At 33.9% G+C, this 25,280-nt stretch overlaps 1 protein-coding gene across 1 annotated transcript in view; it reads left to right on the forward strand.

Moving 5' to 3' along the window:
- The window catches only part of PDGFC (platelet derived growth factor C), a 197,800-nt gene that overhangs the window by 89,669 nt on the left and 82,851 nt on the right, over positions 1 to 25,280 (forward strand). The window contains exon 2 of the mRNA XM_021698883.2: positions 21,724 to 21,919. Within this exon, the coding sequence (XP_021554558.1) occupies positions 21,724 to 21,919 (196 nt within the window). The remainder of the gene's footprint in view (positions 1 to 21,723; positions 21,920 to 25,280) is intronic.

A 25,280-nucleotide genomic window follows, 5' to 3' on the forward strand; every position in this document is an offset into this window, starting at 1 on the left:
TTAGGTGCTTATTGTGTGCAGAAACATTTTTTTTTATCAAAGATCAGATCATTTGAAATTTTACGTTCAGTGGCATTAACGTGGAATGTTGAAAGGAAACCATAATAAGATTTATTTTGTGGCCTAAACTGATTTTCAGTCTCGTTAAGAGATAAAACTTAAACATATCCTTCAAGCCTTAAAACTTAAACTGCAAAATGTGTGAGTCTGACAGATGTGCCTCAGGAGTTCAGATGGGATGAGATCATTGTGTGCTATAGGTCTACAGGCTTTGTGCATGAAGTCAGACTCTGGCCAGCCCTTTGAAGCCTTGAATCAACAAGGTATTCCAATTGGAGTGCATTAAAACGATACCACCAATAATGTTTGGTAATGTATGTGCTAGAAAAAACAAATCCTTAATCCATTTTTTTGGATTTGAAGATCTAGTCTTATTTGCATTTCTTCTAAGCCATAGACTAATTGCTCTGGTTACCCAGAAATTCACACCTGTGGCATATTTTCTTACATATGGGTTTATTGATGTGTGTATGTTTATGTGTGTGTGTATGTACAAATAAATTTCAGTATATTATTATATGTAAGCATGGTAAATGTGACTATTGTGTTAAAGTGGTCCAGTTATAACCAGAGTGGACAAAACTATTACGTTTAATCTGCAATGATAAATTAAGAGTTTTAGTGATCTTATATTATGTGTGGTTTTTCTTAAGCGGTTTATTTTTGTAACCTTAGGTTAGGTTTTTTTGTTATTCTTTAATTTATTAGTATTTTTTCTTTTTACAAGTGCCATTGAATTATTGAGAACTAAAAAAGTGCAAACTTATTAGAAAAACTATTTGAGAAATAGTCTTCAGAGTTACATAATAGACAATAGTACAAAATTATAAGTGTGAAATCAATACATCCTTGGGTGTCAACTTTATCTTTCTATGTACAACACATGATCAGGATTTCAGTGTTTATTTACAATAACCCTAAGTATTACAGGCTAGCCTAGACGTTTCATAAATCATCCATAGAATCCACTTAATTTGGAATAATATGTTTAAAGTAGTTTTTATTTAAGTGCCTGTCTAAAATACTTAGGCATTATGTTCTAAGCAGCATATTTTCCTTAAAAAATGATTTTCCCGGAGCCTGTCTTAATTCATTTTCATTTGAATTTAGTATTGTAAGCACAGATTATATTAATCCATAAGCAAAAACATTAATATGTCCATACTGAGCAAAGATGACTGAAAGCTTTAAAAATAGCTGAGGTCTATTTAAAATAGCTAAAGGTTGAGTTCTCTTATTCATGGCCCATTTAAAAAGTAAATACCTTCATACATTTTTTAATTTATTTTTTTATTATGCCTGCATCATTCCTTATCTCTGGTCAAATTTGTAAATCAAAAACTCAGAATGACACATTAACTTTTTGGTTACACTTGCTGGGTCCCTGTGATTTCTTGTTTGTTTTGTTGATTTCCAGTCTTTTCCAGGAAAATGGTTTTAAATCGAATCCTTTTTAGGCATGTTCACCTATAAATTGCTGGGATTTGTTCCAGTTCCTTCCATTTGTCTCCTTTTTCTTAGTGCTAATATTTGCAAGGAATTTCTTACGCCACTTCCCATCATAAGCTGATTAAAACCCCTATGTTGGCATCTACTTAAGAGAAGTTGCAGCTGCCTTCAAACTGAGCAGTTAATAGGAAGGATGGTGGCCTTTTTCTTCCCACATGGATGGTGGCCTTTTTCTTCCCACATTGGTGTTCTTTGCACCATACATTATATACTAAAAAAAGCTCTTGCGTGGGATGCCTGGGTGGCTCAGTTGGTTGAGCCGCTGCCTTCGGCTCAGGTCATGATCCCAGGGTACTGGGATCAAGCCCCACATCGGGCTCCTTGCTCAGCGGGGAGCCTGCTTCTCCCTCTGCCGCTCCCCCTGCTTGTGCTCTCTCTGTGTGAAATACATAATTAAAATCTTAAAAAAAAAAAAAAAAGCTCTTGCTTGTGAACAATCATTCTGTTTACCTATAGGATTTTCCCTCCACATTTACTTTTAGTATTTTGAATTACTCAGCAGTCAGTGTTCTCTGTTATCTTTACACCATTACTTTTTCCTTTGTACAGTTTCTTTAATGAAATTTTCCAGCAGTTTTACAAAGCACAGCTTTTTTGTCATATAATGATAGCAAGGTAAAATATGTAAATAAATTGCAGTATAACTGGGTTAAACTTTGGAATACTGTGCTAACATGTACTGATGAGAAAAGTTAGTTACCTTTAGGAAATGGCTCTGTATTAAAAGGATTTCTTAATCTGCATGGCATTTATGTATCAACTGCATGGGGATTGAGCATTCTTTTGAAGCACTCCTTCCATATATCATTGAAAAAAATAAGTTTGGATTAATAAACCTTGTGGAAACAACTTTGCAATATCAGTGTATTTATAGATGAAGAGGATAAAAGACATTTAAATGCAACAAGGATAGCACCTTCTTCAGGAAGATTATAGAGAAGAGTTAATTTCACAGAAACGGCATACTCAAAAGGAAGCTTTCTTAGAAGTAGAGGACAATAATATGGGCTCATCTTTTGATTCAAGATTTAAGACAAAAACATTTTCTTAAGTTCACTTCAGTCTTGTGGTTTTATAACACTATGAAATATTGTCTGTCTTGACACACTTCAAACTTTAGCTCTAATGGGATTCCTTTGGGTAAGATAAATGGATAGGAGGGAGGGCAGGAAAAAGAAAATCCTATTATGGTAAAAGAAGAGGAAAAAAATACTTATTAATGTGTAATTAATGTGTAGAAAGAAGTGAAGGAAAGAAGAAATAGGAAGAGGTTTTATGAAATGGGGAAATAAGTCAGTTTTGTTTAGTAGACTCTCCTAATTTATTACAGGCTCCTGGCTAGGATTCTAGTCCTTTTGGTGACCTCCTGATGGATGACAGGATTACAAAATCATAAAACAGTTAAGACAAACAGTCTGACTATTGTATAGTTACATTTAAGGCATAACATTAGGTATATCTGAATGCATTAATTTGATAAATGTATATCACACACCTCCTTTTGGCAACATACTATTCGAGTTGTTGGGAATGCAACAACAAACAATACGTGCAAGATTTGGGGGTCCAAGGAACTTATCTTCTGGAAGGGAGAGAAGGACAATAAAGCAAATATATATTAGGTAAGATGATTTCAGAGACTTTTAAGTTCCAAGAGGAAACATAAAGTGATGTGATGAAGAACCCGTGGTAAATATCATGAAAAAGCCATCCTTTTCACAACTACAAAATCTCTACCTTTTAATTCATCTTTAAAAAAAAGAAAAGATGTGGAAGATCTTTGTGAAGATGGTTAAAAGTCTACTGACACAGAAGCTGGGGAGCTCCTAAAGGCTGTGGCTTAAACTTGGGTGGTGTCTCTTTCCGTGAGCGGTGAGAGAACCAAGATTTAGAATATTTGAACGTCTGATGTTTTTGAGGAATTGATTACTTTTTCCACTGTGCATCTGTTATATTCCATACCTTTTGTTTTGGCTTTCGGATGTTGTCACAAATCTGATACTGGCATTTTGTAGTTGACAGGAGCACAGTGGGGTTGATATTGCTCATTGATTGTTATGGGCAGTTTTATTGTGGTTTCCTTTCTTTTCAGTAGCTATCTTTGGAATTGTTCAAATAGTCTTAAAGAGAAAGAAAACATAAAATGTAAATAAATGGACAGAGGAATACCGTGTTCACTGGTGGGGAAATTTAATATTACAGTTATATAAAATATCCCCAAAATAATTTTATAAATTAAACATAATTTCAATGAAATTCTGTAGGAATTTCTTGGAACTTGATCTGCTAATCTGAAAACTGATGTAGAAAAGCAAAGGCCATTAGTAGCCAATGCATTAAAGTTTATTATAAAGACGTAGTAATTAAATGGTGTTTTTGTAGAAGAATAGGCAAATAATACAATGAAAAAATAAAAATCAGAAATTTATTCACATGTATAGTAATTTGATATATGAAACAAAGAATGGGGAAAGTGAACTATGTAATATGTGATGTTTAGAGTATTGGCCCTCCATATGTGGAAATACAAACAATTAAACCTGACTCACACCATAAACAATTTTTGTAAACATTCAGGGATGAAATCTAAAAGAACATCCTTTGACATTATAAAGTATAGTTTCCTAAATAAGACACAAAAGACTCACAATTTGGCTATTAAAATTAAACTTTTGTGTATGTGACAAAAACCATACCACAGTTAAAAAAAAAAATCAGAACCAGCCTTCCTCTCCTTAGTCTAATAAAAGCAGGCATGGATAGGCATATTTGGTGAGATATGTCTTATTCCTTAAGGAAGTATGAGATTATCAGTATTCATTTTATTTTTTTTTAAGATTTTATTTATTTACTTGACAGAGAACAGCGAGAGAGGGAACACAAGCAGGGGGAGTGGGGGAGGGAGAAGCAGGCTTCCCGCTGAGCAGGGAGCCTGATGCGGGAATCGATCCCAGGACCCCGGGATCATGACCTGAACGGAAGGCAGACACTTAACTGACTGAACCACCCAGGCACCCCTCAGTATTCATTTTAATATAGAATATATTTCACTTAAAGATATGTCTGAGTGGTACACAAATATATTGTTGCTTGAAGATGACAAAACTCTATTGGGTCAAAGGGCTAGAAAACTGAACGTTTATTAAAGAAGAGAAGATTGCTGTGTGAGCAGACTGAGTAGTCCATATTGAAGACATTGCAAGAACAACAGTAACTAATATATATTGGGCATTAATCATGTGCTGGGCCATGTTTTATTTAAAACTCATCTCAGTATATTAAATTGACCACATAAAATGTCATAAACAAAAGTTAAAGTCAAAATGATGATATTTGGAGGCTAACTGGCTGGTGAAATGGTAATTCCATTAATGGAAATGCAAAAAAAAAAAGTAGAAGCGTAACTAACTCTCTTAAATGATCATGAGTTTGAAGTAGGATATATTGGTTTAAAGGGCCAATGAGACACTAGGGAATGTGATTTTCTGACATGGAAGAGAGTTCTGAGCTATTGCTATAGATTTAAAGAGCATATACTTATGAAAGGTATTTTTATTTAAATTCAGGAAGTACTTGAGGTCACCAAAAATTTGAGAGTATGGAAAAAAGACTGAGGATAAAATCTGGGACAAGAACCAACTCCAGGTATAAAGGAGGCAGGGCTATAGAATCTAAGATAGGTAAGGTAGGAAAGGAAATGGAAAGTGATGCCAGATAACATAATAAAAATGAAGCAGTCAAGGGGCACTTCGGTGGCTCCATTGGTTAAGCATGGGACACTTGATTTTGGCTCAGGTCGTGATCTCAGGGTCATGAGATTGAGCCCCGTGTCGGGCTCCGTGCTGGGTGTGGGGCCTGCTTGACGATTCTCTCTCTCACTCTCTCTGCCCCTACCCTTCTGTGGGCACGTGTGCCTGCTCGCTCTCTCTCTCCCTCTTAAAAAAAAAAAAAGCCATCAAAAGATTAATTCGTAGCTGTCATATCTTCCCATTGGTGGTTGGTGGCTCATTGATAGAAAACAGTTTTAAAATCGGTCTCTGAAAACGTGTGTATTGCTTACTTTTGTACTGAAAAAAGAGTTTGCTTCTAATTTTGTGAGAGTTATTTTTACATACCCTAACCCCCGCCTTGGGTGGTTTTGTTCATTGTAAAGCCTTATTAGACTGTTCCTCTATCAGATGCACTGACCCATCCTTCGCATTTTCAGTGCCGGTGACAGATAATCCTCAAATAGCAATGTTAGCACAGACATCATTTTCAGAGCCATTTATTTTTGCAGTGCTGAAATTTTATTTGACTTTAAAGCGACATATGAAAGATTTAGTTTCTAGCTCAACAATTAGTTGTACTTTAGATAAAAAAAATATATCATTTGAAGTTTCAAAATGTTTCCCTTTCTTTTTGTGACAGGTATGACTGTCACGAAAACTTGCAGATGTATGCCGTTCATGGTATTTAATATACTGCTTTTTTTGTTACAAAATACTTAATTTTCTCACATGACATTACTTTTGCCAGTAAATCAAATGATTTGATCTTTTTTGCTTGAATCTAACTTTCACTTTCTTTTCTTTTCTTTTTTTTTACACTTGCATAGATTCTTAGCACTCCCATTGATTGCTTTGGGCTTATGGTTTTAATTTTAGGAACTCTGTTTAATAGAAAGTATTAAAACTAGCTATAATCACATACTTATGAACAGCAAGAGAGAAAAATCATTTAAAATATGAACTTCATGAGGTTATGTTGAATATTTTTCAGTTCCCTAAACCTCCTCTAGATGACTTGCTGCTTTTCTTAAGGTAACTGCAAGGTATGGGAGAATTGATGGATAACTTCCCTTGAATTAAGTACACTTGACATTGGCCATGATGTTAACGTAGTAGCTTTCTACCACCTGCACCATCACCAACCACCACCATGTCCTGAAGCAAAAAGATACGAAAAGATTGTGAATATGGAGATTTATTATATATTTTTTAAAGTCACTTAGTTTAAGAGGTAGAAGGGTCACCTAGCAATATTGTTGAGAGCTTTGTAGTTCAAGTAAATAACACTTGACTCTGTGACTATGAGCCAGGACTTCACTGTAACAGCCAGGCCCCATGCCTTATGCCCTTAACTCAGCAGACAGTGAGTGAATACTTGTTGGCCTGGTTATTTGGGCATCGTTCTGAAATCTAATTCTACTTAGAATGTGTTCTGTACTTTACTGTACTTTACTAAAGATTTCAGCTTAATACACATGCTAAAATATTTTATTCTTGACTAAAAGGTAAACTTTGAGTAAATAATTTTATTTAATTATAATGTCACCCCTCTCTAGGACTTTTATGATATTGGACCTTTTATACTGTACTCTACTGTTATACTCTACTTTTTCTGGAGAGAGCGTTCATGAAAAAATAAGAAGGAGATCACAGTTAATGACTGTCTTTTCTATCCCACTCACACCCTTCAATAACAAATAGAGGCGTGATGATGATTCCTTGTATTACATGACCCTGAAACCAATGACAATTTAAAAGGTACCCACTGTATACTATTTTACCATAAATTCCCTGTACTAAACTCACTGAAGGACTAAAGAAGAGAACCTGCTTGCTATACAATTATCAAGAAAAAATTGTTTTAGTTAATATTGTTGAGTGAAAATTTTAATTACCTATATAGAACTTATATATATTTATATTATTTATATATATATACTATATATATATATAGTATATATAACTTTTTAAACTTCCTTTACTCTCCTTTATGAAATAGAAAGTGTGGTGAAGGATTTCAATTATATTGTTATAACAGTTCTTTAAGATCCAAAAATAACAACATATACAATCCTTGTGTTACTGCTTTTCAACCTGACTGAACAGGCTTTTTTACTATTAAAAAAAAAAAAAGTAGAGGGAAATTTCTCATGTTGTCTTAAGTATCTTCTGAAAATGAATCACTATTAATCCAGTTGCAAAAGAACTTGGATCAAATGAGATATATCTAATGCTGTCTGACCCACCTACATGGCTCAGAAGAACCACCACCTATTTAAACATACGTGAACTCCTGCTACTACTCATCAGGGGTACTGCTGATGATGGCATTTCAAGAAAACAGCTTTGGGTGCCTGGATGGTTCTGTTGGTTAAGCATCTGCCTTCGGCTCAGGTCATGATCCCAGGGTGCCAGGATCCAGAACCACATAGGGCTCCTTGCTCAGCAGGGAGCCTCCTTCTCCCTTGTGCTCTCACTCCCTCTGTTAAATAAATAATAAAATCTTAAAAAAAAAAAAAAAGAAAACAGCTTTGTCATCAAAGCGTCTTCCCTGGTGGGGTCTGTATTTGTTATTTTGTTATTGTTGTTGCTTTGCTATGTTCATGATGTCTTGGTCCAGTTAGAGGTTTTCTACTTGGTAGAGTGGTGATGATCAAGTCTCTCAGCATTGCTGTGAGATAGCTCATGTGAGTGCCCAACAGTTTCTCACTCACTATTAGTGCTCAAATATTAGCAACTGTGTTCTTATCATTTGCACTTAAAAACTATTATAGTAAATAAATTCTTCTTGTTGAAATGTAGAAGTGCAATGAAATTATCTGCTATATTCTTTTATGTATACATTTCTTGATAACAGATCTCTAAAATTTCCTTAGGACCGATAATACATTTTTTAGTGAATGTAAAGAATTCTTCCTTTGTTTTTAAATTACATATTTTAGATACATTTTCCAGAAAATATTTTAAAACTTTCATACAGTTGCATTGGAAGTCTATGAAATATTGTCATTGTTTTTATGTAAAAAACATACAATACCTACTATATATGCATATATATATATTTTTTCCAGCTCACTCCAAAATTCAAGTTAGTCCTTCAGAATGCATTTCTTTTTTAATGCTTAATTGCTAAATCAGTTATTCTTTTACAATGATACTCTTTTGCCAAAATGGCACTGTTAGCTCGCCTGATTCTGGAATGAAGAACTCATTGTTTGTTTTGCTTTATAATGGACAAGTTATTTTTAGAGAAAGTGTTCTTAACCTTGATTTTTCATAGATAAAAGAGTTCATACATAGTTTTTAGGGTCTGGATGAATACTCTGAAATTGTATGCTATCGTGTGAAAACTATGAGAGTATGTCTTTAGATATATAATTTTCTGGTTTGAGCACCCGTATCTTTCATCAGATTCTCAAAACTTTCTCAAGTCATTGGTTTAAAAGGATAAAAAAAATCGTTCTTGTTTTTAAATACTTGGTTCAGAAGTTTAACATACTTGAGGAATTCTGAAGCCTAGTTTTATAATTGGAGCAATTATAAAGGAACAGAGGATTATAGACATTATTAGCAAATCATGTCAAGGTTTGTTTTTGTCTCAAAAACTTCCTACGTTATTATATTCTTCTGTCCAGATCATCCTACTGGCATGCTCCTTTCCATAATGGTGCTACTGTATTCTTCCACCATACCATAATACTTACATTCAGTTCTAAATATTATTACCTTTGATACCTGTCATCTGGCACAGAAAAATTAAAGCATAAGGCTAACTAAAACAAATTTTGATCCTGGAATTGTGGTAAGGAAGGGAATTGTGAAGAGAAAAAATTTCACATTTTTTGTTGTTTAGCATATATGTGTGTTACCAAAGTCTGCCCAAGAGAATGGGGATGTTGTTTTTTAAAGAGATACTTAACTTTTGATTTCAGAAAGGAATAATGATTTTTTTCCTTGAATATGATGCTCTTTAGATGAAATCTCGCTGTTGTTGGAAGTTTTATTTTAGAGATCATGGCAAAGCAATTCCAAATACGAATTTAACATAACTGTATTCCATGGGAGCCTATCTGATGACCTGGCAATAGCTGCTGGTGTCTGCTCAGATAATGTGAAGGATTTCAGTCATTTCTTCTTAAGCCAGCGATCTTCAGAAAATAATGATAGGCCAATAATCAAGCCATATCTACAAAATTTTCTTTCCAAATAGATTTGCAGATGAAGCATGGGCTTTATTCCGAGGCAGTTCAGCCAGTCAATCAATATTTATTGTATATTATGTGTGAGTCACTGTGTTACACTTTGAGGGATGCAGTATACCAGTAAAAAAACAATGGAAACCAAACAAAACAGAAATGTAGGCAAAATCCATGACCTTTTAGAGTTCAATAAATTACACACAGATACTTTAAAAACTAAATAATCAAGTAAGTGAATATATATGCAAGACTTGCATTCATTGTGAAGGATAAGCAGTTTATACTTTTTAGTACAATTTCATTTTCCGTAATTTTTAACCCTAATCATGAAACATATATTTTTTTAAAGATTTTATTTATTTGTCAGAGAGAGACAGAGCACAAGCAGAGGGAGTGGCAGGCAGAGGGAGAAGCAGACTCCCTGCTGAGCAGGGAGACCGATGTAGGACTCAATCCCAGGACGCTGAGATCATGACCTGAGCCGAAGGCAGGCGCTTAACCGCCTGAGCCACCAGGCGCCGCTAAATATATTTTAAATGATCTCTTATCTTTTCTGAGTTAATGTGGAATTTATCATTTTAAAAGAGTACCAAATTCTGGAAGAAAGTTTACAATTGGGAGTAGAATTAATGTCACCGCATTGTTCTGAGCAATGGAATGGAGCCAGAATCCAGCAAATCAGTAATAATTGGTCAAAATGTCTCCTGCTTCATTGGTAATTTTAGAAACACCTCACAAGCCATTAAAAAGCAGTTAAACAGAAAAGGTTTTAGGATGGCTGGTTTTTTTGTTTTAACCTACCTTGAAATAAAGTACTATAAATGTAATAATATTACCAAGTTTATGAAAACAAAGAAAAAGTTCTACTCAGTGGACTAAGTTGAATGAGGATGCCAATAGGAAAACATATACTTAAGAATTAATCTCATAAATGTCCACGTTGAAAGATCTTCTGGAGTCTTATGGTAGAGTGGAAAGAGAATAGGATTTAGGCTCAAAAGTTCTGGATTGAAGGTTAGTGTGGTCATTTTTCATTAGGGTAACCGTATGTTCATGTTTTTTGGGGACCATCACAGTTTCTGTCTGTTGTCCCAATACGATTAATACCATCCTCTTTTAGTCTTAAAAATGTTTTGGTTTGGGGGCACCTGGGTGGCTCAGTCGTTAAGCGTCTGCCTTCAGCTCAGGTCATGATCCCAGGGTCCTGGGATCGAGCCCCACATCGGGCTCCCTACTCTGCAGGAAGCCTACTTCTCACTCTCCCACTCCCCCTGCTTGTGTTCCCTCTCTCGCTGTCTCTCTCTCTCTGTCAAATAAAATCTTAAAAAAAAAAAATGTTTTGGTTTGGACAAGAAATTATATGGTCAACCTACTGTGCCAGCCAACATTATTTTCACAGTAATAAAGTTTGCATAATATATTTGGTTTTCAAGGTTGTGTGACAGCCAAAAAAGGAAAAACTGTATGTAAAAGAAAGTGTTTTATAATCTGAAAATCATTATAAAAACTATAAAGAGGTGTATAAATATTACTTTATTCATTTGGGCAGATTGATTGAGGTGACTGTATAAAAGTGAGTAGTTTTATTTTAATCAGTCATTCTTGAACAAATTGGGTTTACTTTTGTTCAAGTAGTTGTGTAATACCCTATTTTCTCAAAGTGTGTTATGTTGAAATAAAGTCACAAACCATGACTACCAGGAGTATTGAAACCTAGACTTTACTTGTGATAAGGATTAGGGATATATTCTATTTAATTAAAATTTCAATGGGTTTACTAAACTGAGTGAGAAAAATGGAGCCAATTATTTTGTAATATCACTAATATTCAACTCAGTTTTGAATGTTCTTCCAGTCTATTTCTTTATCATCCTCAGGATGTACCTATGTGTCCTCTAGTATCTTTGGAAAATGTTATTAATTTTACTATTTTCATAAGCCATTATTAGTACTCACAGATTTTTATGTTTATCCCTTTGAATTTGACCTTAAGTGCACAATTTCTCAAAGAAAAAATATTTCATGGAGCGCTTCTCCTGAACCCCATTTTATTTCAGATGATCCATTTAACCTCTGTAAAATGGCTACACCTTAGCTTTTGAATTTCTGCCTGGGAAGCTGTTAGAGGTCTTGTATTAATTTGAAACAAAATAACACATAAATAGTTTTTATCAATAGCAAGTGAGTTTTCAACCACTTCAAGGTCTCCTTTATCAGTAGGAGGAAGAAAATCATTCTCCCTAAATCTGAGAAGCCATTACCTGAACATCAGGAGGACTACAGAAACCTGGCAAGTCAAGAGTCAGCTCACCATATGGAACTTTAAAAAAGATAGTTTCTGGGACAAGATTTTTGGGGCTAATAATTACTTCTTCACAGGGGTGTTAAAAACATTAAATAGATAATGAGTATGAAAGCATCTGGCTAGTAACTTGCAAGCTACTATTGAGTTGTATTCAGTATTTATTTGTTGAGTAAATGAGCAAGATCTGGGAAGAATGAAGAGTCAAGGGAATTTATCCTACAAAATAATGCTCTTTCTTTTATTTTTTTCTATGCCAGCCAAGACCCTCTCACATAATAATTTTTACAAGCTTTATGTGTCTTTTCAATCATTCAAATTTTTTTACTTCCAAAATCTGAAATTGAAGATTCTGAACCACCTAGATTAGGATGCGAGGTCACCAAAAGACTCAATTTTACTATCTCCATCTACTGGCAGGGAGGAACTATACCCAAGCATCTGGACTGGCATAGAAAAGAGGAGAAAGAACATTTAAAAGGTAAGCAAAACATATATTTTTATTTACTTTATTTACTCTGAATTTTTAAACTTTTCTTATTGTGCACTCTAACGTCCTCTCACATAATTGAAGTTGATGTAGTGAACCATATTAAAGAAGAGGACTTGTTTAGGTGGAATAATATTCTTATCTGATTTTTCAACATGAACTAGTACAGATTTGAATGCCTTTCTTTCGTAATGGGAGTCTTTTCTGTCCTTGTACTTGTAAATTTTACCTGGTCTTCCCAATGCTCCTGTGTTGTTTTCGTATTCCTAATGGTCTTCAAACTGTAGTGTGCTTACTTGAAATGTCTCTATTCTCATTTCTGTATTCTCTGAAATGTTAAAGGATAATTTCCCCTGGCATTTTATTTTGACTGTTGTGGTACAGAGAGAGTAGAAGTGTGTTTCTCCAAGTATAATGGATGATTCTGGTGTTTCTTAGACTTTTTTCCCCCATCTTTTATTAATAAGTATTTTCTTTTGGCAGAAAGTACTTAATGAGAAGTTTCTTATTGAGTAAAAGTTTTAATATATGTTTATATCAAATGGTTTTTCTTATGTTTTGTTTTGTTGGTATATTGCTTCCTCATCAGAAATCTTTTGTTTTGGTTGACTTGGTTTTTTTGGTTGACTTCTAACAAGAATACAACATTGCAATTGAATTTTCAAGTATGATAACTGCTGTAAAATAGTTGATAGTTTGTGTAGTTGAACAGAAATAGATGTGTGTAAATTTAAATCATGTATTTTAAATGATTAGTTTAGTTGTTTTTAAGGCTTGTGTTATGCACATCTTTCTTAAAAGCCCTATCTCAACTTGATAATAAGGCTAAGTGCCATTTGTCAAGATAGTTAGTACTGTTAAACTTGCTGCAGTTAAATTAATTTTTTTTTTTTCCTGTTCCTTTTCTCCTGCTCTCCTTGACCCCTGGGCATTTATTTCCATATCTTTGTTCCATTTTGTTCAGTATCAGTGTTCCATTTCTCTCAGAAGAGGAATGGATGGATTTATAGGGAACATGGGTGGAGAATTTTCAACATCAAAATTGGTTTTCATGAACAAAAATTTTCAAGGAAATGCTGTGTTCAAACAGGTCTGTTTACTTGTTGGGAGGTCATGAATGCAGCCGGTCCATTTGCTGACTGGGGGATTACACTCATATAAACAGTGCAAATACTGTAAAGAAGGACTCTCAAATCTTCTTATGGCCTCTGACAGTGTCCAGTCTGACAAATATATCCTCAAAGTCTTCACTGATATCAGAAGATAGGGAAGTAGGTATTTTTGAATATGGTGGAAGAAACTAGAGATAATGAAGTGTTGAAGAATAATCACTCCTCACAAATGAAACTTCTACTAGACTCTTTCAAGTCCAGTTCCCTCCCTATTTTGAATAAAAGTGTGTATCTTGAATCTGTTCTAACCTAGGTTCAGCTTCTCTTTTTAGACCTTTTCCCTCAGGATCTTCGGTTTAATTTTGAAACTACTCTTGTAAAGCTAGCTGCTGCTAAAGGGTGCTGTTAATGGGCATATTCAAGCCGATTAAAAATATCTCTGAGGAGGAAAATTTAGGCCACCTATTTCCTCACCAAACGATGTGTTTTATTATTAACTTATGGCTTTCATTTCTTTTAAAAGTCTCACATTTATATTTTACTTATATTTTAACATGACTTCAAGATTGACAAGAGCTGTTGAGGTAGTGTGGGGTGAGGCAGTGGTGTTTTCCCTCAGGGCAGGAAGATTAGAACATTCCTGAGCATAGTTTGTTTAATTAGCCTGAGAAGGGGCAGTCTTGTCCCAGTATAATTGCTCTTCATTTATTCTTGATGTCATTATGTGGAATTACTGCTGAAACCAAAGATCTTGCTACAAGTACAATTTCTAAATCTCAAATACGGTTTACGGAAATGCAAACGCTATCACTTATCAACAGCATTTAATAACATTTAAAACATAAGATAGGAGGACATGATTTGTAAAGAAGTGATTGAATTTATTATGTTGACTGTCTTTTATATTATCCATAAGAGAATCATAGGCTTATTGCTTATGCATTATATGCATTCACCCTTGAACATGAAATGCTAATATAAGTGGGAAACGGTAGTCTCATTTTTCAGCGTAAATGATTGCTGAATATATGAAGACTGAAATAAATTTATTCCTACTTTATTGTTTCTTAGGAATCATTTATTTTGCTTAATTGAAAGCTTAATCTAAAAGAGAATTTTTTTTTTTAAAGATTTTTTATTTATTTGAGAGAGAGAGAATGAGAGACAGAGAGCATGAAAGGGAGGAGGGTCAGAGGGAGAAGCAGACTCCCTGCCGAGCAGGGAGCCCGATGCGGGACTCGATCCCAGGACTCCAGGATCATGACCTGAGCCGAAGGCAGTCGCTTAACCAACTGAGCCACCCAGGCGCCCTCTAAAAGAGAATTTTAAAGATATTTTAAATATTCACTAAAGGCATACATAAACTTAATGGCCTTACTTGCGTGTTTTCTGTGAAAGAGTAAGTTTGTATTGATTACCTTTTCATTATTATTTTCATTGATGAATTTTAAACATCTTCCCATCAGAATGTCAGTACTGTATCTAACCAGTGTGTGTTCACAAGGCAATAGGTAGCTACTTCCGTATTTGAAATTGCTGGTAAACTCCAATCTGAATGTCATAAATTATATGTCCAGTGCAGACAGAGAATGGACAGATGTTGAGTCTTCAAAACAGATGAGGTTGTTTAGTGAACATATTTTCTCTTAAGTAAGCTTGTTTATTATGTATTATGAATTTGTGCTTAATCACACTAGCCAGTTTTTATCATATAATAATATTATTTCATATAAATGTATTCAGCTTAAAATATTTCAGAACTTCTAATATTTTATATAAGCTTTCTACATTGAATAATAGTTTTAATTCAACCAGAGAGTTGATTAAGTATTGAGAAATGAAATCAATAGTGAATCTTTAAAGGGAATGCTTATTTTGTAATGTGAATTACTCCTAATTTATTTCTGTTCTACATTCTGGTTTTGGCCTTTTTGGGGTATCTAAAACAATGTGCAGTTTAACACAGGATAAAAAATAATACCATTGCCTAAACATGGCTCACTATAGTGGAGTGTGTATACAGTTGTATTCATTACTAATTGGTGTGCAATAAGAGCTTTACAGAGACTCTGTGTTTATATATACTGGCTGTTTATCCTGTTACATTATAGGTAAGAAGATTATTGCTAGTTTGTCTTTCATAATTGAGCCTTCATTTGAAAATGTTGTATTCCATTGTATAAAATCAAAATAAGTTATTTTTTACCCTTACCTTAAGGCTAAAATACCACGCTGTCAAATCTATCATTCTATATCTCACGCCTCAGTATCAGAAGAATTTTATACACCTTACTACCTGTGTTCTTTATGATGTTAAATCAAATATTTTAGAGCGTGAAAAGGGAACCACTAATAATAATCATACCAGGATCATAGGACTAAATGAAGGTCATCCCAGGCAAATTCAGACATGTTCACTATATAATGATTTTGGTTGCAAATATAAAATTATATATCTCTAATTGGCTTAAGTAATAAAAATGATTTATTTAGTCATGTACCTGAGAAGCCCAGACATGGGATGAACTTACCATGTGGTTTGAGCTGGGATCTAGCTCCGTTTTTCTGTACTATCATTTATCCGCCTAGTTCTGTGCATTGACTTTTTCATCAGACTGGATTCTATTACAAGCTTAATGGATACAGTAGTTCCGGATCTCACTTCTTCACCCAAAATGATCTCATTCTCATGAAGAGAAGTCATTGGATTCGCTCTCATTGGTCCATTAAAATCATGCATGCGTGAGGGAAATGGGCTTATATTGGTTTTCCAGGCATACCTCTGGGTAGGGTCAATCCAGCCCTTCTTTCCCAGTGGCTGCTTCATAGTAGTGATGGGGATGTTGGGGATATGCTCACCATATTAACTTTTTCTCATTGCATGTGGAAGATATGCTATGAACTTCCTGAACAAAGATTCCCATTTCTTACTAGCACGTGTAGTTACTATCAAGGCTAATGCGTGAATTCTTGTGCTTCTCAGTAAATGAAAAATAATTTAAACCTTTTGTTGAAGATAGAGTCAGGTCAAGGAAATGGCAAAATTTCTATAAACCTGCTTTTTTTTTCCTCCTAATGAACCTGTAGAATGAAATCAGAAATTTGAAATCCCCGCCTAAACATCATTATTTCTTGCTCAATTTGATCTTTGCAAAATTAGAATCTTTGTACACATGACCAATTTTGCATTATCTTACGTAACAATCTCCTATTCACTGACATCAGAAAAACTTGATACCTGATAATAAATCTTATCTCATTGTATTTTAACTAGCATATTTTGGACAAAGTTTCTGCTTCACATACATACTGATTTACAGTTATCAAGGTGATTAATTGATATGGTTATCATTTCATGTAAACTTTAAAACAGCTTATGATTTTCGTTTATAAAAAATAAAGTCTGATATCAAGTGTCTTGCCTAAAATAGCAGCTTTTATCATCAGTTTATTCATATTTCAAAGTTAAGATAAAATAATGACTATAATTATGGAATTCACGGAGTGTGGTAAAATTATACAATATGTTTTACTTGCTTAAAATAAGCGAGCATGTTAAGAAAATGGCAAATCTCAATAATGAGTACTCTGTGACCTATCACCTTCAGCTGAAATATATATGTAGGTTATAATAGATGGACTTTGAGTAAGATACCAGTTATGAATTAAGGGGCCTTAATTAGAAGGAGTATAAATTGTAAAATCTTCTTATCCTTATCATGTGCAGTCACTAGGATCGTAGGAATGGAGAAGGAGATGTTGAAATAATATGTAAAACTGCCTTCTGACGTGTTCTTGCCATGGGATACTGGTTTTTTAATATATACAATCAATATGTATGAGGTAGTGCCATGGGCAAGGCACAGAGCTAGACGGGTGGTTAGCTTCTGGACTTGAGTAAATGCCTTTACAGTTTAGGAATGAATAGTGTGGTAGAAACTAAGGAAGGTAAACCCATACATTATCATTAAAATATTCAGTCCTAGAGGAATGTACGATGCGAATCAAAGATGGAATTCTTTATTTATTTAAATGTAATTAACATATAGTGTATCATTAGTTTCAGAGGTAGAATTTAGTGATTCGTCAGTTGTATATAACACCCAGTGCTTATTCCATCAAGTGCCCTCCTTAATGCCCATCACCCGGTTACCCATCTCCCCCACCTCCCCTCCAGCAACCCTCAGTTTGTTTCCTAGAATTAAGTCTCTTATGGTTTGTCTCCCTCTCTGTTTTTGTCAGAGATGGAAGTCTAAAAGAGGAAACATCTGAAGTGGGTTTTGGTAGCTGAATATTAGTTGCTGTATATCTAGTTTAGGAATGATATTAACATACAGTCCTGGAAGTTGTCACATTAAGAGGACAAGGCTTTGTGGGGTTTTTTGGGGGGTTTTTTTTTGCCTTTTTAAAAAAATTATTATGTTAATCACTATACGTTACATCATTAGTTTTTGATGCAGTGTTCCATGATTCATTGTTTGCGTATAACACTCAGTGCTCCATGCAGACCGTGCCCTCTTTAATACCCATCACCCAGCTAACCCATCCCCCCACCCCCTCCCCTCTAGAACAAGGCTTTGTTTTGTTTGTGATATCCCAAGCACCTGGAACAGAGCAGGAAACATAATAGGTTTCCAATATACAAGTTTTGACTATTCCTTAGCTTGAGGAATAAAGTGATCATCTTCTGGGATAAATTCAAGAACCTCAATTGAGCATATCTTAATTATATTTGTTTTATGGTTTACTTAATATTAACAATCCCTTATTTTCTTTTCCTTTGTGAAAATGTATTATAATTTGTAAACAGTTTGAGATAGACGGTGCTGTTGATTGTCTTTATTTTAATTTGCTATTGTTTTAAAGGTATGGGAAAGAGAAGACTGAGCCTATCTAGGGTATTATTGTATTTTAGTACAATGTAGTATCGTATTGTACTTTAGTATGAATAGTCAGAATTTTAAATATTAAACATAAACATAGGGTACTTCTATATAGATTGGAATTTATGGAGAGAGATTTGTTTGCACTATGCAACTCAAGTCCGTCTTCTTTCTACAGCATCAAGTAGGATTAGGATGAGATTATTCCGGATTTTCTAGGCAAAAAGGTGCCAGTTCATGGAGTCAGTAAAACCGTGTGCATGTGTGTGTGTTTGTGTATCATATGATTTTGACTATTGTTAAAATTGAAAGTTGTTAATTGAGAGTTAATGAGAGCAAAAGCAAAGATAACTATATAAACAGACTAACAAAAATAATATAAACAAGGATTATTATAGGCAAAAAGAAGAAAGAATGAGACCAATGAATATGTATATTTATCAAGTAAGGATTTGGAAAATAGAAATTTTTTTTAAAAAAACGTACTTTCAAAATAACATATATTTGAAAGTAAACACACCAGAAATTGCACAGGATGTCTGTGAAGTCTATCAGTTTACAGGTGACATGTCGCTACTGTCTTGCCCATGTGAAACAGGAACCAGAGTTCTTTACAACTCTAAAAGTAACAAAGTTTGGAGACATTTCTTTTTTACCTAATTCTTAATCCAGGGGTGCCTGGGTGGCTCAGCCAGTTAAGCATCTAAATCTCGATCTCAAATCAGGTCTTGATCTCAGGGTCACTATGTTCAAGCTCACATTGGGCTCTATGCTGGGTGTGGAGCCTACTTAAAAAAAAAAAAAAAAGAAGAAGAAGAAGAAGAAGAAGAAGACCTAGAAAGTAGAATGATTTTCATTTAAAACACTGTATGTAATTCTTAATCCTACAGCTCTTTTCTGCAACAGTCGACCTACAACATTAGTATGGAGAAAGGCTATGGATTTATCTTTTTTTATGAGATATCTTTTCGAGTTAGTGTTTTTATTAGTATTTACATTATTAATCTCACTTTTCCTTTTTTTTTTTTTTTCTATTTTTGGTTCATATTAGTTTTCAATACTTCCTCCTTAAGAGGGTTTGGCCAAGATAATGTAAAAAGGCATATAATTGTAATTTTTTTAAGTCCGTGTTTATGTATATTTTCATTTCTCATGCTAAATTCACCATCTAAGATGAACCAAGATTTATTCTTCTTTAGAATACATGGCTAGGAGCATGTTGTAGTATTTTAGTGATTTGACTACAAACATTTGTTTTATTACCTTGCTGTTTTTCTTTGAGTATACTGTCCACTGGACATAGGAATAGTGAATGTTCAATAAAATAGTTATAAAATACATACTTGTCTCTTCCTCAAAATACCAGTAAAGGTATATGTTTAGAACTATGATTTTTTAAACAAAACTATAAATGTAGACTCTTGTGGAACTTAATGTTTGTTGTTCCCTTTTTTTTTTTTTTTCTGATTATGGGTCTAGTTGTTTGAGATTTACATAAAACTTTGACAGTCATGTGTAAATCATATGTATTTGGTGGCAAACCTCACTGCATTTAAAGATGCATTTTGGGGAGCAGCAATTTAACTTAAAAGGAAGTTTACATTTCTTTTACCACAAAGAAGGCCTAGATGTTCAGTCTTTAAATTATGTTTAATTATAGTTTAATGGAATTATGGATTATAAAGGGAAAAAAGATGTAAACAGAATTTAAGTATATACATTTTAGCAATGAGCTTTTTTGGCTGGTTATAAAAATAGAATTCAGATCTTTTAGTAGCTATGTAGTTTTCTAGGTTATATATGAAAAAGTAAACAGTACCATATTTGTAGAGTGCCTTGGATTATATAAGGCATTTTTAGACAAAATGGGGCAAATAATAAATGTTAATAAATCTAATTGGAAAAATTGATTCATTAAAAAGTATTAGTTGCCAAAATGAGAAGGACTTTTGATATAAACTGCTGCTATTAACACCTTTGAAATATGTAGGTTATTGGAAGAAAATTTAGAGGGTGGGGAATATCCCCAATTTTAAAAGAAATCTTTGAAAACAGGTAATTAACTTAATGTAACAGTAAATTTTCATTATTTTTAAAAGAAAGTATGTCAGTATAGAGGAGAATTCGTTTCACTTGATAGATCCTTCTGTTTTCTTTGGAGATATACTGGTGCTAACTTACGTGCATAAAAGAAATATTGATTATTTCATATAATCATATAATTCATATAAGTTAATATAGCCAATATCAGTATTAAATATTGGCATCCACTGAGAGGGAACATGTTTCTGAATAGGTTACTTTTGGCTGAGGACAAATTCAGGCATTGAGAAGAATGGCAATATTAAATTATTTAATTTAAAAATTCTGTAGCAGTTAAAGCATATTTACTAATATGATGATATTCCTCATAATGTGTACTATATATATTCAAAGTAACTTACATTTGTCTTTACCCTGTCTTCCTAATTATAAGTTAGACCATGTAAAATAATACTTACCAGATTGATTGTTCAAATAGTCAAGGTTAAGAGAGTGAAAAAGCTGCTTTAAGAATCATAACTGCAACTTATTAAAATTGTTTTGGGCTTTTTAACAGTAAAACAGGTTATTCTTTAACCTAAATAACCTTCTAACTAATACATGACCCTTGATATTCAGTCTTTTAAATTCTAGAAGTTTCTTAGAGCAGCATTCTTTTTTTTAAGATTTTATTTATTTGAGAGAAAGAGAGAGAGAGTGAGAGCGAGCATGATCAGGGAGAGGATCAGCCAGCTGGAGAGGGACAAGCAGACCCCCGCTGATCATGGAGCCCCGCAAGGGGCTCAGTCTCATGCCAAAATCAAGAGTTGGAGGCTCAACCAGCTGAGCCACCCAGTGTCCCTAGAGCAATATTCTTAAATTGCATTTTATCAGTGTGAAATAATGTGATGTGAGTAACAAATTCTCAATGGAAAGTTGTTGCAGTTGCTGTAATTGCTACTAAAGAATGGGGGAAAATTCACTATCTGTATTTTTAAAAATAGAATTATATACAAGTTTCCTTTTATTTTAATATGACTCATCTTTTATTCATTCTTGGAGATTCGTGTGTTAAGTCAGCCCTATTGTGATTTTAGGAATCCATGAGTTGGTAGTTTGGCATTCCAGTAATTAAGAAGACTAATGTGTTACGCTCTTTTGAGTATAAATGCACACAGGTTTCTACTCACTATTGTTAAAATAATCCTTTTTTTCTGCATGAGTTCTGAAAAGAGTGGCACTTGGTTTATATCGTAGGAGGCATACCCAACACTTGTTTGGGTTAAAATATGGATGATAAAAATATTTATTTTGAAGCCTGTAGTTTTTTAGATGTCTGAGCTAAATGTATGTCTCTTCCTATATTTTTGCTTTAGGAGTACAAGATCCCCAGCATGAGAGAATTATTACTGTGTCTACTAATGGAAGTATTCACAGCCCGAGATTTCCTCATACTTACCCAAGAAATATGGTCTTGGTATGGAGATTGGTAGCAGCAGACGAAAATGTATGGATACAACTTACATTTGATGAAAGATTTGGGCTTGAAGACCCAGAAGATGACATATGCAAGTAAGTTATCATACTTGAAGTTCAAACAGAGTGTAACTGTTGTATAGAGTCTTTCAAGTTGCTTCATTTTAATGATGTGATTTTTTAAAAATTTTATTATGTTATGTTAATCACTATACATTACATCATTCGTTTTTGATGTAGTGTTCCATGATTCATTGTTTGCGTATAACACCCAGTGCTCCATTCAGTACGTGCCCTCTTTAATACCCATCACCAGGCTAAGCCATCCCCACCCCCCTCCCCTCTAGAACCCTCAGCTGGTTTCTTGGAGACCATAATGTTGTGATTTTAAATGGCATCCTTTTTTCTGTTATGTTTTTCTGATGATCCAAGAAATTTGCAACCTTATTCAAGCTATGTTTCTTTTAAAATCAGAAGACACGTACCGTATGTATGCATTCATTGGTTTTATCTACTTCTGAAAGTAATTCGAGGTAACTTATGACACAGAGTATCTAGAGAATAAAATAATTTGAAATAAGGGATAGAGAAAGAAAAGCCAAATAAAGGAATGTAGTTGTGCCAGAAAACGTTAAGTTATGATCAGCGCTAAAAATTTTACATTTGAGCTTCCTGATAGCCAAGTCAATAAAGTAAACAATAAGTATATAAAAGAAAAAGCAGTATTCATGGGTACATACTACCTAAATACACATATGGATGCTCACACAAACATGTAGGATTAAAGAAATTTGGATATTTCATCACAGAGAAGAAATGCAATTCTGAAAGCAGAATTAGAACTTTAGGCTAACATTATGGTTTGCCAGGTAGAAATCCATCGTAATTCTTCCAGAGGCATTCATGAACCACAGTCAGCTGGAGTATCTCACCCATGCAAAAGACCACCTACTGTATGTCATACAAATATTACTCTTTAACTCCTATGTGAATACACTTGTCAAGGTTGGGTGGTCTTATTGAAGACTTTTCACTTCAATGGCATTTGTATATCATGAAAATATTTTACTTGAGCTTCTTTGTGGGGTGGTTTTCTCTTTGATATACAAGTTAAAAGAGAATTTTCACTTTATGGTATATTACAGATAAATATTTCAATACAGATGAAATAAACTTTGTACTTGCTGTCATCACAGTTTGTATCTTTAACATTTGTATAATGACTTTTTTTCACATTTCTTCTTTCTGTGACTATGCATTTCATGTTATTTTTTTCTTCCCTTGCATCTGTAATCTTTAACTTTGAGAACTGGAAGCTATCCTATCTGTCTTTAGAGACTGTGTTTTTCAACCTTTCATTTTATGCGTAAGGACACAGATCAGAGAAGTAAAGTAGTGACCCTAGATCTCATTCATATTTTATACCTAAACAAATGCTCCAATCCATTTTTCCTAACACCCATGTAGACAGTTTTACCATGCTGTCCTACACCTCCTATATCTTTTCATATGCAATAGTCTGTAGTCTTTTTAAAACTTAATGAAGGCTTTAAGATTTTGCCCTCTGTGCAAAGAATCACGTTACCTTACCGCAGTTTCATGCATGCCAATCAAAGACAGGAGTCTCCTGGGTCAGAGAGATCAACAGTAGTAGCCAGAGTATTAGCCCTTCTTGTGCCACTTGCCCTGGTTCCTGCTCCTGCAGGTCAATGCCAAGAGGGCCACTGAACACCTGCATATCTAGTGGGTTTTTTAATAAGAGAGGCATTATATGTATGTGTGTATGCATACATAGTTATATGTATATATGTGTAATGTGTATTAGTAGTTAAATAAGAAAAAATTAAAAGATCATCCAGCATGCCTCACCGAACTTGTGACTGAGCTCACTCAGCATTAGACTCGATTTAAGAAAAGTGATACTTCCAATATTTCTGAGCCCCCTTCCCTTGGTTCCTCCCTGATTACATCTTCTTCTTGTTGTCCTGAGTTTTTTTACTGCCATCTCCTGTTTGACCACATATACATTTCCCTATAAAAAGTAAATTGGTTATTTTCTGCCTGTTTTGAAATCTAGATCAGTGGGATAATACTATATGTGAACTGAACAATATGATGTTTTAAAGTCAGTTCATGTCAGTGCAGATAGCTTAGATCTTTTGTTTTCCTTGATGCATAGTATTCCATTGTATAAAGAGTTAACTTTTTTGTTTGTTTTACTTGATTAATGTTTGGCTTGTTCTCCTTGTCCAAAAGTACCAGAAAAAAATTTTGAGTCTATATCTAAGAATCATATTGCTGTCTTAACACATTTATCTTTTCAGCTTTAGTAGGTAGAGTTAAATTGATTTTAAAAGTGACCAATTTACGCTTCTGTCAACAATATGCAAAAATTTCTGTTGTACCACATTCTCAGCAACCTTTTGGTTATCATTCTTTTAATTTTTGGTAGTATGATAAGTGTAAAATTGTACCTCGATACTAATTTTTATTTGTATTTCCGGATTACTAATGAGGTTGAGAAATGTTCATATTATCATTGGCTATTCATATTTCCTTTTCTGTGAAATGTCTGCTCATGTCTTCTGCCCAGTTTTTATTAAGACTGGCTATTTAAATTTTGCTTTTCATATTTAAGTCTTTGATTCATCTGTTATTATTTTTGTCTATGGTGTGAGGTTTTTCATTAGGTTATCCAATAGTGTCCCAGCATCATGTAGTGAATAGTCACTCTTTCCCCCAGTGATGTGCAAAGCCAGCTTATTCGTAATCAGACTTCTGCATATGATTTGGTCTGTTCCAGAGCTCTCTGTTCTTTTCCTTTGCTCAGTTATGTCCATCTGTGTTCCAAAATGATGCTGTCTTAATTACCTAGCATGTAGAAGCTATGTGATAGGGCAGTCTCACCCCATTTTCTTCTCCTTTGGAGCATCCTTGCTATTTTTATTTTTTAGAAATAGGTTGTCAAGTTTCTTGAAAACTCCTATTGTGATTTTTATTGTGATAGCATTGGATGTATATATAGATCATTTTGAAGAAAATTGACATCTTAATAGAAATGACTTTCATCTTGGAGAACTTTATGTTTCTCCATTTATTAGGGTCTTCTTTATTGGCTATACATTTTTCAAATGTTCTTTTCAGAGCATAATTATTTAGATTTATTTCTATATTCTTTATAGATTTGCTAAAATCTCTTCTTGAAAAGTATATTTCTAATTGTATATCACTGGTATATAGAAATGTAATCGATTTTTTAGTATTGATCTCATATCTGGCGAACTTGCTATAAGCTCTTTTATTTTAATAATTGTTCTGGGAACTGTTTTGGATTTATGCAAAAAATCATATGATTTGGGAAAAGATTTCTTTCTTCTTTTCAGTTCCTTTACTCTTTCTTTTCCATCTCTTATTAAGCTGTTGGTTGTATTAGTAGGTATCCTTGTCTTCTTTCTGA

Source organism: Neomonachus schauinslandi, chromosome 2 (assembly GCF_002201575.2).
Source record: "Neomonachus schauinslandi chromosome 2, ASM220157v2, whole genome shotgun sequence".
Lineage (NCBI taxonomy): Eukaryota > Metazoa > Chordata > Mammalia > Carnivora > Phocidae > Neomonachus > Neomonachus schauinslandi.